At 34.4% G+C, this 16,543-nt stretch overlaps 1 protein-coding gene across 3 annotated transcripts in view; it reads left to right on the top strand.

The window, feature by feature from the left end:
• The window catches only part of MACROD2 (mono-ADP ribosylhydrolase 2), a 1,985,837-nt gene that overhangs the window by 74,606 nt on the left and 1,894,688 nt on the right, over window positions 1-16,543 (top strand). For all 3 annotated transcript variants that reach the window (XM_079719352.1, XM_079719351.1, XM_079719350.1), the window contains exon 3: window positions 7,222-7,329. In XM_079719352.1, coding sequence (XP_079575478.1) covers window positions 7,222-7,329 — 108 coding nt within the window. The remainder of the gene's footprint in view (window positions 1-7,221; window positions 7,330-16,543) is intronic.

Here is a 16,543-nt window from a genome sequence, read left to right as displayed (position 1 = left end):
ATTAATTCATAAAATCCCATGAAGGAGCTCTATGCAAATTAGCTTAGAGATAAATTAGCATTATATAAGTTAAATATTCCTAAAACTCCCAGAAATATAGAAACTAACCCCAAAACTTTTCAAGTTTACATGACTTGGGTGAACCTCTGGTAAATAAGACTAGTTTAATATTGTTGGTTTAAAAAAACAGGTATGCCTTCTGAGTTATCAGCAGTTAAGTATAATACAAGCATACATTTTTGTTGTACTTGGGTTTACTAGTCAAGTAAGCTTATGTTATATATACTAGATGTTTAAGATTATAAATATTATAAATTCAACCCAAGACCAAATATACAAGTAAAGATGTAGTAAAAATGAATTGCTTGTTATCCATGACTTCTTGTATATCAAGCGTAGCAGTAAAAGAAAATCCACGTGTTTAACTGTTTTAGGTTTTTGCTTTTGCAAACTTGCCTAACATGCATGTGCTGTAAAAATAGTTAACAGAGAGATAACTTGAGATGATGGTGAGCTTTGTTTTAAATCATATGTCTGCATAAAAATAGTTTCCAAAATCTTTTTAGTACCTTGTAACCCTAGACTTATGTTAAATTAAGTATAGATATTCATTATAAAAATCTAGATTATTTCTAAGTAAAATAAACTAATTACTGAACATAATTTTGTTTATATAATTTGGCTTCTTTATTTTAATGTGATATAGAGAAGCTAAATGTATTTGAATCTGTTAATAAATGTCCTTTTGCCATATAAAAAAACGTGTCTCTAGAAATTGAAAGATGGTAAATATATAAAATTTGCTAACCTGCTACAGAATGCTGGCATGTGACAGTTTGCAATTTTCTACTTCTTAGTCTTCTCTGTAAAATAAAAATTGGTTAAAAATTATAATTAATGTATAGAAATGAAACTACTAAAAATAATAAATAATAAGAGAACCAACTCTGTATGCAAGGTTTGTGAGGAATGAAGGAATTTTGTTGTTGTTGTTAAGCAAAAAGAGAGTCATTTTATTCTAAATTGAGATCACTGCTTATTTCAGAACGAGAAAGAGAAAACATATAGGAGAAAACCTGAATGGATATAGAATTATAGAAGGTTTGCAAAAGAGGAATTTTATCTGTGATCAAATTAGCTAAGATTGAATGAATTTATTTTTTTTTTGTTTTTAAATGAGCCCAATAATGTACTGATGCAAAACTAGAGTTGGGTTTTCTCTCTGTTAAAGTAATGAAGTTCTCTTGGATTATTAGTCTGATCTTAATAAGAGATCATAAAAGGATTTTCTTTATCTTTTAAGTAATCTACTTAGGAACAAAGATTCTATGTCTTATCTAAATAATTTCCTGTGCTTTATGTTGTTTTTACTATGTTCCCCAAATCAAATCCTAAATGAAATCTTGAACTCTAACTGAGATAGATCTGTCCCAGAGGGTTCCTGGAAAATCTCAAAGGATTTGTTTTTTCACCTTGTAAAGAAGGAAAGGTAAAAAAATAATTTGGTTTAAGGGGACTTCCCTGGAGGTCCAGTGGTTAAGACTTTGCCTTCCAATGCAGGGGGTGTGGGTTCGATCCCTGGTCAGGGAGCTAAAATCCCACATGCCTCACGGCCAACAAAACCAAAAGATAAAACAGAAGCAATATTGTAACAAATACAAAAATGGTCCACATCAAAAAAAATCTTAAAAATTTTTCATTTATTTGATATATTACATTACATGGGAAACATTGTCCAAAAAGAAATGATGCTTAACCTTCCCATGGTTATATTTGTGTGGGTAAAAATTATTACTATATAATATATATTTCAGAAATTGTATGAAGTTCATAGAAATTTGCCAGTATCCTTTTTATCCATCTTATGTCCTGGTATAATTTTGTCAGTTATAATTCGAGTTATTTAAACATTGTATGTCATAGAAATAACCAGATTCCCTTATTAGTTATATCATTTTTATAATAAACTCTCTTCAGATCTTTAACAATGACCATTTTTAAGTCTTTTATCATTCACAGATAATTTTTATTTTACTCTAATTCTTCCCTGAAAGCTCTTGCAGTCAGCTGCAGGCAAGAGTGCTTTGTCTTCAACAAAAAGTGACTATTTCAGAGATCCATGGAAAGGACTATGGCAAGTACTCTAGGGTATAGGCTTCTAAAGACATTATTGCTTAAATAACTTTGATACTGTACTGCTGGACCAAGTAAGGATTTCCAGAACTAACGGAGAAGCTGACTGGTTTAAACAAAACAAAACAAAACAAAAAAAATGCTAACCCAAGATCAAGCAGAACAAAAATCTATTACATGAAGAAGAAAAAAAAGAATATACTGTAAAAATTGTTTAGTAGAACAGAATAGAGAATTAAGAAAGAGATCTCAGTATATAAGATTACTTAATATAGTTGTTGTTTTAATGGAATAAAGAAAGTATGTGGATTTTTGTTGTTGTTGTTGTTGTTCCAACACATTAAATAACGCTGGGGGGAAAAACAAATCAGTTACATGGGACTGAATGAACTAATGACGAAGAATGATTATGATTTTTGTGGTTATTGATAAGGAACAATACTGGTTCTTTAACGTTTTATTTAAGGAACCCCTTTTTATCTTTTCTCAAGCTCTCTGTAACTCATGACAATTTAGTTAATTATACTTTTGTAAACAGAAATGAAACATTTAGCTTTTCTCCCTACCTGATCTCTCCAGAATTCAGAAACTCTATTGAGTATTCTTATTTTCATGGCAATGACATTATTTGTATAAGTTCAATAAGAATCTGTCTTCCTTGTAACAGGACATAATTGGAAAAATTAGTTGTATAGACTTTGGTTGGAATGTCATATTTATGAATGATAATCTCAAAGATATAGAATCTCATGTTATCAGATAGTTTTAAGGAACTAAGATTTGCATTATAGAGCCAATGCTTATAAAGCCCTTTTGGAGAAACCAGTCTGGTACCTGGTTTGTAGAGTTCCCAGCCTTACAGATGAGTAAGGAAGGTCACTTCCTGTCAAGCCCAGGAACCTTAGGATATTCTTGGAACCTTGAGAAGAGAGGAATTTACCCAAATGTGTAGGTATTACAGGCTAAATCTGGTGGTGAGTTGTTGGATTTGCTTCCTAGCCTTGAGAGGCTTTGAAAAGTCTAATTTGAGATTCTTTATGAAAAGTTCCAGCAAAGCAAACTCGAAAGACCTAAGTGGTCAGTGACCGTTCTTGCTGCATTTATGTAAATAATCAGACCAAATCTGATGAGACCAGACTTATTTTGTGAACAAGAATAAAAATGGGGTGGGGGTGACTGTAGAGAGACATTTTAGGTTTCAGTGGAAAACTGTAGTGCACCCTTTGGGTTATTAAATTCCAGTCTTGCTCATTGTCTTGCACATATTTTCAATTTTCTAGTTTCCTCCAGTATCTGGCTACAACTCTCCAAAATGTTTCCAATTTTTCTCCCCTCCTCCTTATTTGGCCTCATTGAGAACTAAAACTGCCCCTTTCTTGAAGCCCTGCAAGCTGAAGCTGGATGACCTGATATAAACTTCAAAGAAATCAGCACAACAGATCATGTATGTACAACTTTCATGCTTGCTTTTGTGTGGGCCATTCAGAAAGTTTGCTGGAACACCTGATGCCATCACCAAGGACATTGAAACTGCGAATGATGCTTCAAGCCCAACATCTAGATATCTTCTCAACTGTCTGCCCCCTGGACTCAGAAACTAGTTTTATAGTGGGCTCCAACCACTGATCTTTGTTTTTCTTTTTCTTTTCATGGGAATTTCCCTCATTAAATGCCTGACTGCTTGCACCACCTAGCAGAAATCCTCTACTACCAAGTCTCAACCAATGGTTCAGCTGGTCCTTAAAGGACAAAAGGCAACCTAATGAGAAATGGACTTACGTTGTTCAAAGGAAGAAAGTCTCTCTTTCCTCAAATAAGAGCAGGGACTGCCAAAGACTCTCTCCTTAACTAAACTTTAGTCAGCTTCCACCAAACCCTTTTTTCAACTAGGCCCCATCCTTGCCAGACCTGCATTGTCCAATTTTAGCAAGAATCCTGCTAAATCAATTTAGAGAGAATTTCCCATCCTTGCTATCTGGTCACTCTCCATATCTAATAAAATTCTGCATCCCCCCGCCCTCATACCCTAGGTGATATCTGACCACCCTGGCTTGCCTTCAGCAAGAATTGTGTGTTTAACCAAAATCTTCCCTCACCCCCAAAGTTTCCTCTTAGTAATTTTCCTTCCACTGATCCCCACTCTGCTCCTTGGTTATAAATCCCCACTTGTCCTTGCTGTATTGGTAACTGAGCCCAGTTCTGTACTGAGATCTCTTTTCCCTTATTGTGGTAGTTCTGGAAAAAAACTTTTTTTTTTACAATATCAATAGGATACAATCTGGAAAAACAATTACTATCACATGTGCACACTGACAGATATTTTAACTTTCAGCTGGATAAAGCCACTGATGTACAAAATGTGAATCAGTGCTTTGTGTACATATAGAATGTCTGTGAGGGAGCAATGCTTGACAGTTTTCTGTCCTATTTATTACTGAAAACCCAGGATATGGGAAAAGGCACTTTGGGATCAGTGCTGATGGAACACAGTTGTGTGAAAAGGAAGGTGGTACATTGCTATTCAAGTAAAAGATGTGGCCTGTAGTGATAATTTACATTGTTATATTTACAGAGAACACTTGGTGGTCAAAAATATGCCATTTGGTTTTGGTTTATTGGAGGAAATACTGATAATTTTTAATACTATCAAATTGTAGTTTTTGAGTACATTTATGCCTTTTTGATACACCATGTGAGGAATTGGACAGCAGGTATAAATCTGGCTCTGAGGAAAAAAGATGCTCATGTGAATTTTTAAAATGAAAGAGAGATAAAGATACTTCTTCATGATGCTAATAATTCTAATAAGACCATTTTGAGTAACTTACTTGAATGACATGTCATAACAGTATATTTATTTAATATGTTGAATTGTTTGAACCTTTAGGCTCATAATGTCCCATTTTTAAAGTTTGCAGTTGAGAGATTAGGATTTGTTTTAAGAAAACTGAACTGTGATATAAATGGTTTAAACTTTGATGCTTTCTAATACAATACTTTAACAATTTCTTTACTTCTGGAAAAAATACATGATTTGTTGCCACATATGTTTTAAAGGGTTACATGACTATAAATGCAATATTACATACCTAATGCTTCATAAGAAAATGAAGAAATACTTTTTAGAACTATATGCAACTATAGGATAGATCAGGAATTGATTTACTCTGTCTCCCAAGTTGAAACAGTCAATCTTTTTGCTTTCATTTGTGATATGTTTATCAATTTAATGTCTGATGGAGTTTTAAAACTCATCATCAGTGAGAAATCTTTATAATTTCTAGGTTTACAGTAGTCCAAATATCCAGAATTTTCTGACAAAGCCACCAAATATTTATTATCATCCAACAATCTTTAATTGGGAATCAGGTCTTTCTAATTTGGTAAAAGTAGTAAGAATAGAAATTGATTGGTCATGGAACTCAAGGTCTTCTTGCTCAGTCTTTGTCATTGGACCAGGCATTGACAGATTATTAAGAGCACAAACAAAATCTGATCTCTCTCACTGATAGGGAATAATAATAATAATAAATGTTGAAAATATTTAAAAACTACTGTGGTATTTCAGTATGGATGCTGAAATAATATTTGTCACCTCTGTAAAAAAAAGGGGCATGTTTGTTGAGAGCTTACTATGGGCCAAACATTATTCGAAGTATAATGAACTCATGTTAACTGTAAAGGAGCCAGTAATTTATGGACTGAGGCATGGCGAAAATATATAACTTATCCAAGGTCACCCAGTTGTTAATTGGCAGAACCAAGAATTGAATAGTTAGTCTGGTAGTAAAGCCTGAACTCTTAGTCTTTACCTGACTCAGGGAAACAGCACTCTAGGAGTCCCTGAGGTGGTCAAGTCAGCTGTAAGTGTTTTCTATTTTGAGGTCTTCTAAAGTCTTTCTCTACTCTTTTAATGTACAATTCTCCCACGTTATTCTCCTACTTATTATTATTACTACTACTGCTACTACCACCAATGAATAATTGATTAGAATCCTTTAAGGAGAAAAGTGATTGCAAAGAAGGGGATGCTTTGGAGGCAGAGAGAGGAAAGATCACTTTTATGGCCACAGATCATTTCCTTCGTCTTGGCCATTTTTTTCTTTGGTTATCGGGGCCCGAAGACAATTTAAGTGTCTTGTAACCTATCACCTCAAATCTCCTACATACCTCATTATTGCAGGCTCATTTGACAGTGTCTTTGTGAATCAATAACATTACCTTCCCCCTTGAAATATTTGCATAGATCGTGAGTTTAAAATGTTTAAATTTATAAATCATCTTTCCTAAAGTTATATTAAAAAGCTTTTTATGTATAGCAATTTAATGTATTTTAAAACATTGATTTTATATAGCTTCGTTGAATATATTTTAACATTACTATCTGTTAAAAAATACATAAAAATTCAGATTTTAGTACTCCTCAAAAACATTAAAAAATATGTCAGGTTTTAGAAGATAATGTTTTGGCTTGTTATACCAGCTTTCTGGCTGTTGTGTGCAGGACAGAGCTTTTTCTCTTTTCAATCTAGCAGCGCCCTCTAGAGTGAAAGGTTTATAGAATTTGATAAAGGAGCAGTTTCACACTTTCAAATTGTTCTTGATCCATACCATTATGAGGGACAGCTTATTACTTAGAAGTAGCAAAGAGCTGAACCTAAATTTTTTTTTCTCAGTAAATATTCTTTTCAAGGATGCATTTTAGGTAATTAGAACAAAATAGAAATAAGCTCGTTCATTGTAAAAATTTATTTTGTCTTGGTAGTTACACATCTTTTTCTCATCTTCTTGTGAAGCCAGTGGTACATAATTATATCTTAAAATTGATATTTTTATAATATTAATAGTAAACATTGAACTTTTTGTTGACCCATATAACATGCCTAAATTTATTGAATGCCTATTATGTATGTGATACTGCATTTGTATTGGGGAATACACAATAAATAGAGAATAAGTCACACCCCTGGTACTTATACATTTATTTCCACTTGTCTAATGTGAGCCATATTGGCTCTTGTATTAAAATTGTCTTTATTAAATTAAATAAGAATACTACTATTAATATATATTCCTTCTTTATTACAGAAGAAAATACTCAGGAAACATCACAGGTGAAGAAAAGTTTGAGTGAAGAAGTTTCTCTCTATAGAGGTGACATCACATTGCTAGAGGTAGATGCTATAGTCAATGCTGGTGAGTAGTTGATTTTTTGTGATGTATTTGTTATACTGTTACCCTCAAGCTGGGTTTGAGTCTTGGTGGGTGTCAGGCCAAAAGACACAACCAAGCCAAAGATTGGGAGAAGGAAGGACTTATTACTTGCAACAAGTAAGGAGAACACCAGGGATCTTTTCCAAAGCAGTGTCTCACAGAACAGCAAAATTGGGGAAGTTTTAAGCTAAGGATACTTGCATACTCATGAAGGGACTTGAGTGGTGTATGCGTATTCATGAAGGGGCTTGAGCAGAGGAGAATTCAGCATAGAATTGGGGCAAAGGTCAACAGAGTCAAAGCTTTAGATGATTGAAGTCAGAAAAGGTCGTCATCATCATTCCATCCTCCACCTTGATGGGGGCCTTAGTTCCTGCAGAACTCATACAGATTATTACATATATCCCTTGAGGAGGAACTAGGACTCTGTTTTATCGCTGAACTGTTGTTTCTTGACTGCTTTTCCTTTGTTCTTGCATTCTTTCACTTCCCTTAAAATCATTAATTACTGAGACCTGTTCAAAGGCAACCATTGTGGCCAGGCTTAGATCACAAAATGACTTAGGCCAAAAATGGCCTCTCTTACGTCAAGAAAGCCATGCCTGGTTCTCTTTCTCTGGGGACCCCCTGCCCTATCTGCTTATAATATGAGTATTTTATTATTTAAAAATATTCTTTCATAAATAGGAATAGAGGTATTTTAGAAAAAAATATCCCTTCAGGAATAGAAATATCATGTATTTCTTCATTAAAAACATTGAAGGTTTATTTTATGTATGTGATACAGTTAACGTGCTAACTCTACATGGTATCCATGCTAAGTTGAAACTAGAGTACTGGACCACTGGAAAAGTGACATTGTTGGCAGAAAGTTCTTCAGAAAGAACTTTAGCAGCTGTATTATTGTTGGTTTAATGCTTGAGTTAATAGTTGGCCAACATAAAAACAAGTTCATCAAACTTTTTCTTCTTTTGACTTTCTAAAGAGATGTTGATCTACAGAAGACAAAAGTAAAATATAAAGAAATTATTTCTGCAATTTCCAAACCTCCGTTGGTTGGTTTCAACTTTTCATGCTTGTTTTTAATGCTTTATTTTAATTATTTTAGTAATTAATGATCTTAAGTAATTTTTGTTTTCAAACATTGGGAAAATAACAGAGTTAATTTATATTTAATTTTGATTTTAGTTTATTTTATGGTGGTCTGTATCTTCTATATATTTTATTATGTGGGTGTATATCAAGAAATACATAATAGTTGTGATTCTGTAAAAATAAATATCAATAATAAGAGGATATTTAATTATTTTAGTTTGTGTTTTGTAAAGTTAGGCTCTTTGCAAGTTGAAAGTGTCAAAAACAAATCTAGACTTAGGTAAAAAGAAGAGGCTTTATTCAAAAAGATTATTATAATAAGGGGTCGAGGGTTATCTCAATAGGAAGAGGAGGAATATTGCAGTAGGAAGAACCACTTTGACCATGAGATCTATAAGTACCTCAGAGTTCAAGCAGAAAAGGGCTTTTCTTTTTCAGGGAGAAGTACACAGGCTGGAAAGAATTGGATGTGGGGCAATGGGATGAGAGGGTGGCATGACTGGACAGTTGATCAGGGAATGTTTTTCCTTGAGGCCAGCTTATTATTGGGAGGGTGTCTTTAAAGAGTGGTTGCTCACCTTCCATTGCTCAAGGGTGGCCCAAAGTTCGGGGGCTTGGAGGAAGGAGAGAAGCCTGAGTAAATTTAGGTCAAGTCCAGTTAACAGGCATTGATCGACCAGAATGGTCAATGGGGACAAATAGTTCAGCTAATCATTAATGAGATAAACAATGGGAATTTGGAGTGTCTGTGTCTTGGCCTTGTCATAGGTTACAAGGGGTCATCGTGAGTTTTATCTGAGTTACATGGGGAAGAGTGGTTCTTTGCAGTAAGCTGTTTTCAGGAACACAAAAGGGGTGGGGGGTAATTTCTTGACAGTCTTTGCATTCCAGGAGTACAGAATTCAGATGAAGTTCAGCGTTGTCTCAGGTTTCCCTCTGGTGATTGAGTAAATTCACAAAAGATAGTAGGCCTTGGTAGGAGAACGGACAGGTCTCACGGAGAAGTGGAGCACTGTTCAGGATATAGCACAGTGTTGGCCAGCAGGAAGTGTGGAAGCCTGCTCAGCCTGTTCCTCTCTCGGAAGTGACTGTCAGTTGCTGTGTGCTGTATCTGCTTTTCCATAATTAGAGCTCAGTTTTTCTCTTTATCTTCTTCTAATGCCGTTGTATTTCCTTCCTCCTCTGGGACCTCTGTAAAATGTAAACTCTTCATGAGAGAGCATGTGTCTGGGTCATTTAATCTCCACCCAATGTGAATCACTCCTTTTGGATACAGTTCCATCCTCAGATCACCTCGTTCCTACAAGTCTCCCTTATATCTGGTCTCTATGGGCTGTTCATTTGTGGCTCTGGGTAACAAGATGCTTTCTGTGATACGAGGGGCCTCTGGAGAAGACAGGCCCTTGGAAAGAGTCTCATCAACTCCTTTCCAGTACAGAGGTTTCATCGGATACTCTCGTAGTTAGTAAGTCATCAATGATTTATTTATTTATTTATTTTTGGCTGTACCACATGGCATGCAGGATCCTAGTTCGGCAACCAGGGACCAAACCTGCACCCCCTGCAGTGGAAGTGCAGAGTCTTAACCACTGGACCACCGGGGAAGTCCCTATCAATGATTTATTTAGGAAGTTCCTGAAGTCTATAAACATGTGACCTTTAATTTAAAACCATTAAAATTAATTAAAAACTATATATACATCACCAGCCTTCCTCTATATTCTTGTAATTTCCAGCCATTGATCCCAGTTCTGCCCTACAGAGTATAATCGATGACATTTATTTCCTTCTTAAATACCTTAAGACCATTCTCATGAGTTTTCTCCTTCTTGTTATTAACATAACATTGAATTTGCCATGTTAGCATACTTCATAATATCAGTAATTATGGTTTTTCCTGAGTTTTGTTAGCTGTATACCTGTTTATCTCTTCACTGAGGCTACAGACTGGTGTCTTTTTCACTTTTTGTGTCATCTCCCTAAGCAATGTCTTGTCCTTATGTTCTTAATAAACACCTGATACTATGTATTTATTAAATAGAACTATATGCAATTGGATTTGTAGCACCCATAGCACATTCAGCACTGGGGACTTGACACAGTGAACACAATTTTGGCTCTGATTTTTAAAAAAATGATTTATTTGATATTTTTCTGATCAATAAATAAAAATAATTTGGGGGGTAACTTTTAGTGAAATAAAATAAAATGGCGCTAAACAGGAAAACAACACTAACAGGAAAACATCCCATCACTATTTTGATTCTTTGTCCTTGCCTGTATGTGTAATTTTTCGTAGCTGTCACTTGAGTGTAAAAGGGTTTGATGAATTTATATGAAGGCAGGCAGCAACTTCCAAAAACCTTTTGGCACCTTTAGCTTACTTCTCTGGCTGAGATAATTATAATTTGGCCATGTTCTACATCTCACAAGGACAACCTCATCAGGAAGTACTCAGGTAGATGGAAAAGAGATTCCAAATATACAGTGTAATGACTCTATTTTACAGCTTTCTGCTGTGCCACTTGTTTGCCTGGTGTGTTGGGAGAGGAACAGCTGTTAACCTTTCAGGTGAACAAGGCAACATGGCAGGAAACTCCAGAGCTGCCTCTGGTGAGAGGGGAATGATAGGCAATGTGCCCAGTCAAGGTGCCAAAGCAGCCCAGTCATCACTTTCTATCACTTGTAAAGCTCCCTTTCCATGTCCATATTGGACATTGGAACACCTGGTCTTAGTTGCTATCAATGAAATGATTTGATATTTAAAATTTTTTCCCAATAAAGTACTTTTTGAACTTTCTTAGAGTTCTTTAAATGTGACCCAGGATGAGCCTCCTATATATATTATATTCTTCTCTGTAGGAAATAATGCATATTTTGTATATTTTAATAAAATAGATTTTGTTGGCAGTAGGGTGCATAGGGAAGTAACACAAATTTTAGATTCAGGCAGACCAGGTTCCAATTCAGACTCTCGTACCCAGGGCCATTTTTTTGTTTAAACTTTTTATATTGAAATAATTATAGGCAATTGCAAAAATAGTACAAAGAGTCTCGTGTAAGTCCTATAGCTGTAGTACAATATCAAAACCAGGTAATTGGCATTGGTACATTGCTATTAACTAGCCTATTGACCTTATTCAAGTTTCAACATTTTTTAACTGGCGTTTGTGTGTTTGTGTGTGTGTGTGTGTGTGTGTGTGTGTGTGTGTAGTTCTATGCAAGTTTATGCCGTGTATAGATGCTTGTAACCACCACCAACACCACGAACTGTTCTATTATCATGAGAGAACTCCCTCGTGCTACCCTTTGTAGTGGCACCCACCTCCCTGCCCACCCACCCTGTTCTCCATCTCTATAGTTTTGTCATTTTAAGAATGTTATATAAATGGAACCATAGAGCATGTAACCTTTTGAGACTGATTTTTTTTTTTTTACTGAATATAAAGCCCTTGAGGTCCATTCAGGTTGTTGCATGTATCAGTGGGTCATTCCTTCTTATTGCTGAGTAATAAGTCTGTTACATTGATATACCAAAGTTTGTTCAGCCATTCACCCACTGAAGGGCATTTGGGTTCTCCTCAGTAGTTTTCTGTAACCAGTAGAGCTGCTGTAATGATTCAAGTACAGTTTTCTGTACGTAGCAGCATATAAGACGATCTGTTGACTGTAACTAGGCCCTTGTATAATTTTGTACTAAGACTATTGGTCAGAGTTTTGGTCTTTGCTAGAGCTTGGGGAAGAATACATCCATTTAATTTATGGTTCAGTATTATATCATTAGAGACAATTTTAGTTGTAGCACAATCACAGAAAAATATTTTGTAGGAGATGTGATTTTTATTCATTTGTGGATTGTGGGCTGTATAATGGAAAAGTGGTTAACTTTCCAATTCTAATGGGTTGGCTTTGGCCAAAGATGAATTCAGTTTGCCATAAAAAGGATTTTTAAAGTAGAAAGTGAGGAAAAGGTTTGTTTATTTTAGTTCTTCCGTTCCCCACCCCAACATGACAAGGAGAGATACATTTACATTGTAGTTAATCATAGAGGGCTTGATGTCATATCAGTCATTATTTTAAATATGCCTCTTTAACTTCCTGGCCAAATGACCTTCAGTAAATTATTTAACCTTTCTGAGCCTTAGTTTATTCATTGGTACAATGGAGATAGTAATAGGGCCTACTTCATAGGGCTGTTGTGAAAATCAAAAGAGGTAATATATAGAAAGCACTTCACTCAGTGCCTAGCATATAGACACACTCTGTAAACAGTAGCAGAATTATACTGCTTAGTTCTAATATCAGAAAAATGATTTTTTTCTATCAGTGTCACAAGGTAAATTATGCATGTTCTTCAAGTTTTATGCACAGATAGACATTTAACCAACTAAAAGGGTTTATCCTATATTCTACAGCTTTAGCTGTTATACTTACTTGAATTGTGTCCAGGAAAAGTTGTCCAATTCTGAGGCTTTATAATAAAAGCTGAGTTTCTATAACATTGTTGGTAATTCATATGAACTAATGGCAAAGGGAAATATTGTTTTCATTTACTTTAGTGGTGTTTTTACTGCATTAGTTGTGAATGTCATAATAGTGACAAAAATTAAGGTAGTGACGTGATTGGATAGATAACCATTTAATAGCTGGGTATAATTTAATTAATATAGAATATCTGAATATTTACATAGGCAAATCAGGTAGTGGGACTGCATGTGATGGAAGAAATGTTACTTTATAGAAGTTTTTAACAATAATCCCCTCTACTTGCTTAAAATAAATGTTATTTTAATGTACTTTTTTCAGTAAAGCTGAAATAAGGCTTATTTGAAATTAGAGTTCAAATCATTGGGAAAATACTGGGTGGGCCAAAGAGAGCCTTCGGTTTTTTAAGTAAAAATAAAACCCCCTTTTTTATTTTCACCAAGAACTTTATTGAACAACGTATTCACCCTTTTGTTCCATTACCTTCTGCGATTTTTCAGGCAACTTCGTGATTCCATCTTCCCAAAACTTTTTATGTTTTTGAGAAAAGAACTATTCCAGGTACCTTTTACAGTCTTCCAGGGAATTGAAATTCTTTCCATTAAGAGAATTTTGTAAAGACCAAAATAAATGGAAATCTGAAGGTGCAATGTCTGGTGAATATGGCGGATGAATCCGAACTTCCCAGCTAAACTCTAATGGTTTTTGCCTGGTCATCAAAGTAACATGCGGTTTTGTGTTATCCAGAAGGAAGATTATGCGTTTTCTGTTGACTAATTCTGGAGGCTTTTCATTGAGTGCCGCTTTCAGTTGGTCTAATTGGGAATAGTACCTGTTGGAATTAATCGTTTGGTTTTCTGGAAGGAGCTCACAATAGAGGACTCCCTTCCAATCCCACCATATACACAACATCACCTTCTTTGGATGAAGATCGGCCTTTGTTGCGGTTTGTGGTGGTTCATTTCGCTTGCCCTACGATCTCTTCCATTCCACATTGTTGTACTGTATCCACTTTTCATCACCTGTCACAATTTGTTTTAAAAATTGAACATTTTCATTACGTTTCAGTAGAGAATCACATGTGGAACTATGGTCAAGAAGGTTTTTTTGGCTTAACTTATGTGGAACCCAAACATCAAAGCAATGAACATAACCAAGCTGGTGCAAATGATTTTCACTGCTTGCTTTGGATATTTTTAATATGTTGGCTATCTCCCACATGGTATAACATTGATTGTTCTCAATTATTGTTTCGATTTGATTGCTGTCAACTTCAACTGGTCTACCCGACTGTGGAGTATTGTCCAGCGAGAAATCTCCAGCACAAAACTTTGCAAACCACTTTTGACATGTTTGATCAGTCACAGCACCTTCTCCATACACTGCACAAATCTTTTTGTGCGTTTCAGTTGCGTTTTTACCTTTCTTGAAATAATGCAGCATAATATGCCGAAAATGTTGCTTTTTTCCATCCATCTTCAATATTAAAATGGCTACACAAAAACTGACCAATTTTGATAAGTCTTTTTTTAAATGCAAGCTGATATGACAGCTGTCAAATACAATCTAACAAAATTGTTTCGAATGAAGTTAAAGACAACTAAGTGCTACTAGAGCTATCTTATGGAAAAAACCGAACACACCTTTTGGCCCGCCCAATAGATTCATTTACTCAAATATTTTGGACAGAATTGACAGCAACTGCTTGATACAATATGAAATTTCATCTCTACTAACAAAGCCCTAAAATTTTATTCTTCATTAAATTTCTGTATTATATGTTTCTTCTTTTAACATTTTATTGAGCAAGACACAAAATACATGATAGACACAAACACACACACGTAAGTGTAGAGTTCAGTAAATTTTCGCAAATTGGTACGCCTGTGTTACTCCATCTAGATCAAGAAGCAGAACATTATCAGTACCCTGGAAGAGCTCTTGGCATCACCTAGTATCTTGTAGTGAATACATGACAGTGAGTTCACTGTCCTCACTTTTAGTAGCATATGTTAGTTTTGCTTCTATTTATATTTTATATAAATGGAACCATATAGTATATACGCCTCAATGTTTGGTTCTTTTAGTTCATCATTATGCTTGTAAGATCGATCTATGTTGTTATGTATAGATGTCAATCATTCATTTTCGTTATTATTATGTAATATTTCATTTTGTGAATATGCCACAGTTTATCCAATCTACTGTTGACGGGCATTTAGTTAATTTCAGTTTGGGGTCTTTTACTCCTTCAGTGAACATCCTAACACATTTGTATATGTGCATGTGTATTTTTGTGAATAGATATCTATTATTTCTGTTGGGTTTATTTCTGAGAGTAGGATGGTTTCATCATAGGATCTGTGTATGTTCATACTTTACTGCTATCTACTAAGCATGCTCTATATCTATGCCAATACTTGATATTTTCTATATTGTTTTTAAAAATAGTACATAAGTGAAGTAATAATTTTTTAATGAATGTATAAAATATACTGACAAAATCAACTTTTTGACAAATCAAATTTTATAGCATTTTGTAGCTAATAATCCATCTTAAGGCTTATGTAAGTGAAGAAATAAAGTAAAAACGTATATGTTATTTTCCTATAGCTGAGGATGGGATTTGTTTTGTAGTTCCTTATTAGGTTCATAAAAACATACATGTAATAAATTTTCCTCTGATAGGTAGCAGCACTTAGGAACAAAGTATCATACTATGAAAGTACTACTACTACTACTACTACTACTACTACTAATTTTTTGGGGGGAAGACCAAGACCAGAGAAAACAGTCTTAGAAATGATACTCTCAAACCTACTTTTGGGAATAAAAAGCAATTTCAAAAAAAGAAAAATCATAAGGTCTATTTCCACCTGTGAGATATCTCATGAAGTCTGTCATTTTGCTGAATACAGATATAAAAAAATTCCTGCAATGTAGTCTTAAAGCCACATTCAAAATAGGGCTATATAAATAGTTTGCTTTTACATTATAGATACACCTTATCAGTAAGACTCATTTGATGTCGCATAGTACTGGTAATTTACAAATGTGTAACATTTATTTTTTTTCTGAATATAACACTAATGCATGGGTTAGAAAATTGGAAAATGCAGAAAAGTAGAAAGAAATAAAATATGTCAACTTTTAATCCAGAGATAACCACTATACAGCTATAGGTTGTATACTTTACAACAATACTATATGTGCTGTATTGTAAGCTGCTTTTTTCCCCACTTATATATATCCCACTTCCCACTTCCTTAAATGTTAAGAATGTGATTTTAAATGATTATTATTCCATTTTTTTCATTTTTATAAATCTATAATGAATGTCCTCATACCAGAATTTTTATAAACATCTCCAATTATTTCTTCAAAATGTTTTAGTTAGAAGGAGTTATTAGGTAAAAGGCTATAATATTTTTAAAAAAATGATTTGATATCCATTGCTTCTTGGAAAGAATGTTATAATATGCTTTTTCAAGGGTGATGTATAAGTGCAAATTCTTGTAAATACCAGTTTACATCATTACAAAATCAATCCTACCAATTTAATAGTGACTAATATTATCCAATTTGTTTTATTATGAGTGATATTGAATGCTTTTTT

The sequence above is a fragment of the Hyperoodon ampullatus genome (genome assembly GCF_949752795.1).
Source record: "Hyperoodon ampullatus genome assembly, chromosome: 14".
Lineage (NCBI taxonomy): Eukaryota > Metazoa > Chordata > Mammalia > Artiodactyla > Ziphiidae > Hyperoodon > Hyperoodon ampullatus.
The sequence above is the reverse complement of the archived record's forward strand: the minus strand, read 5'-3'. Positions and strand labels throughout refer to the sequence as shown.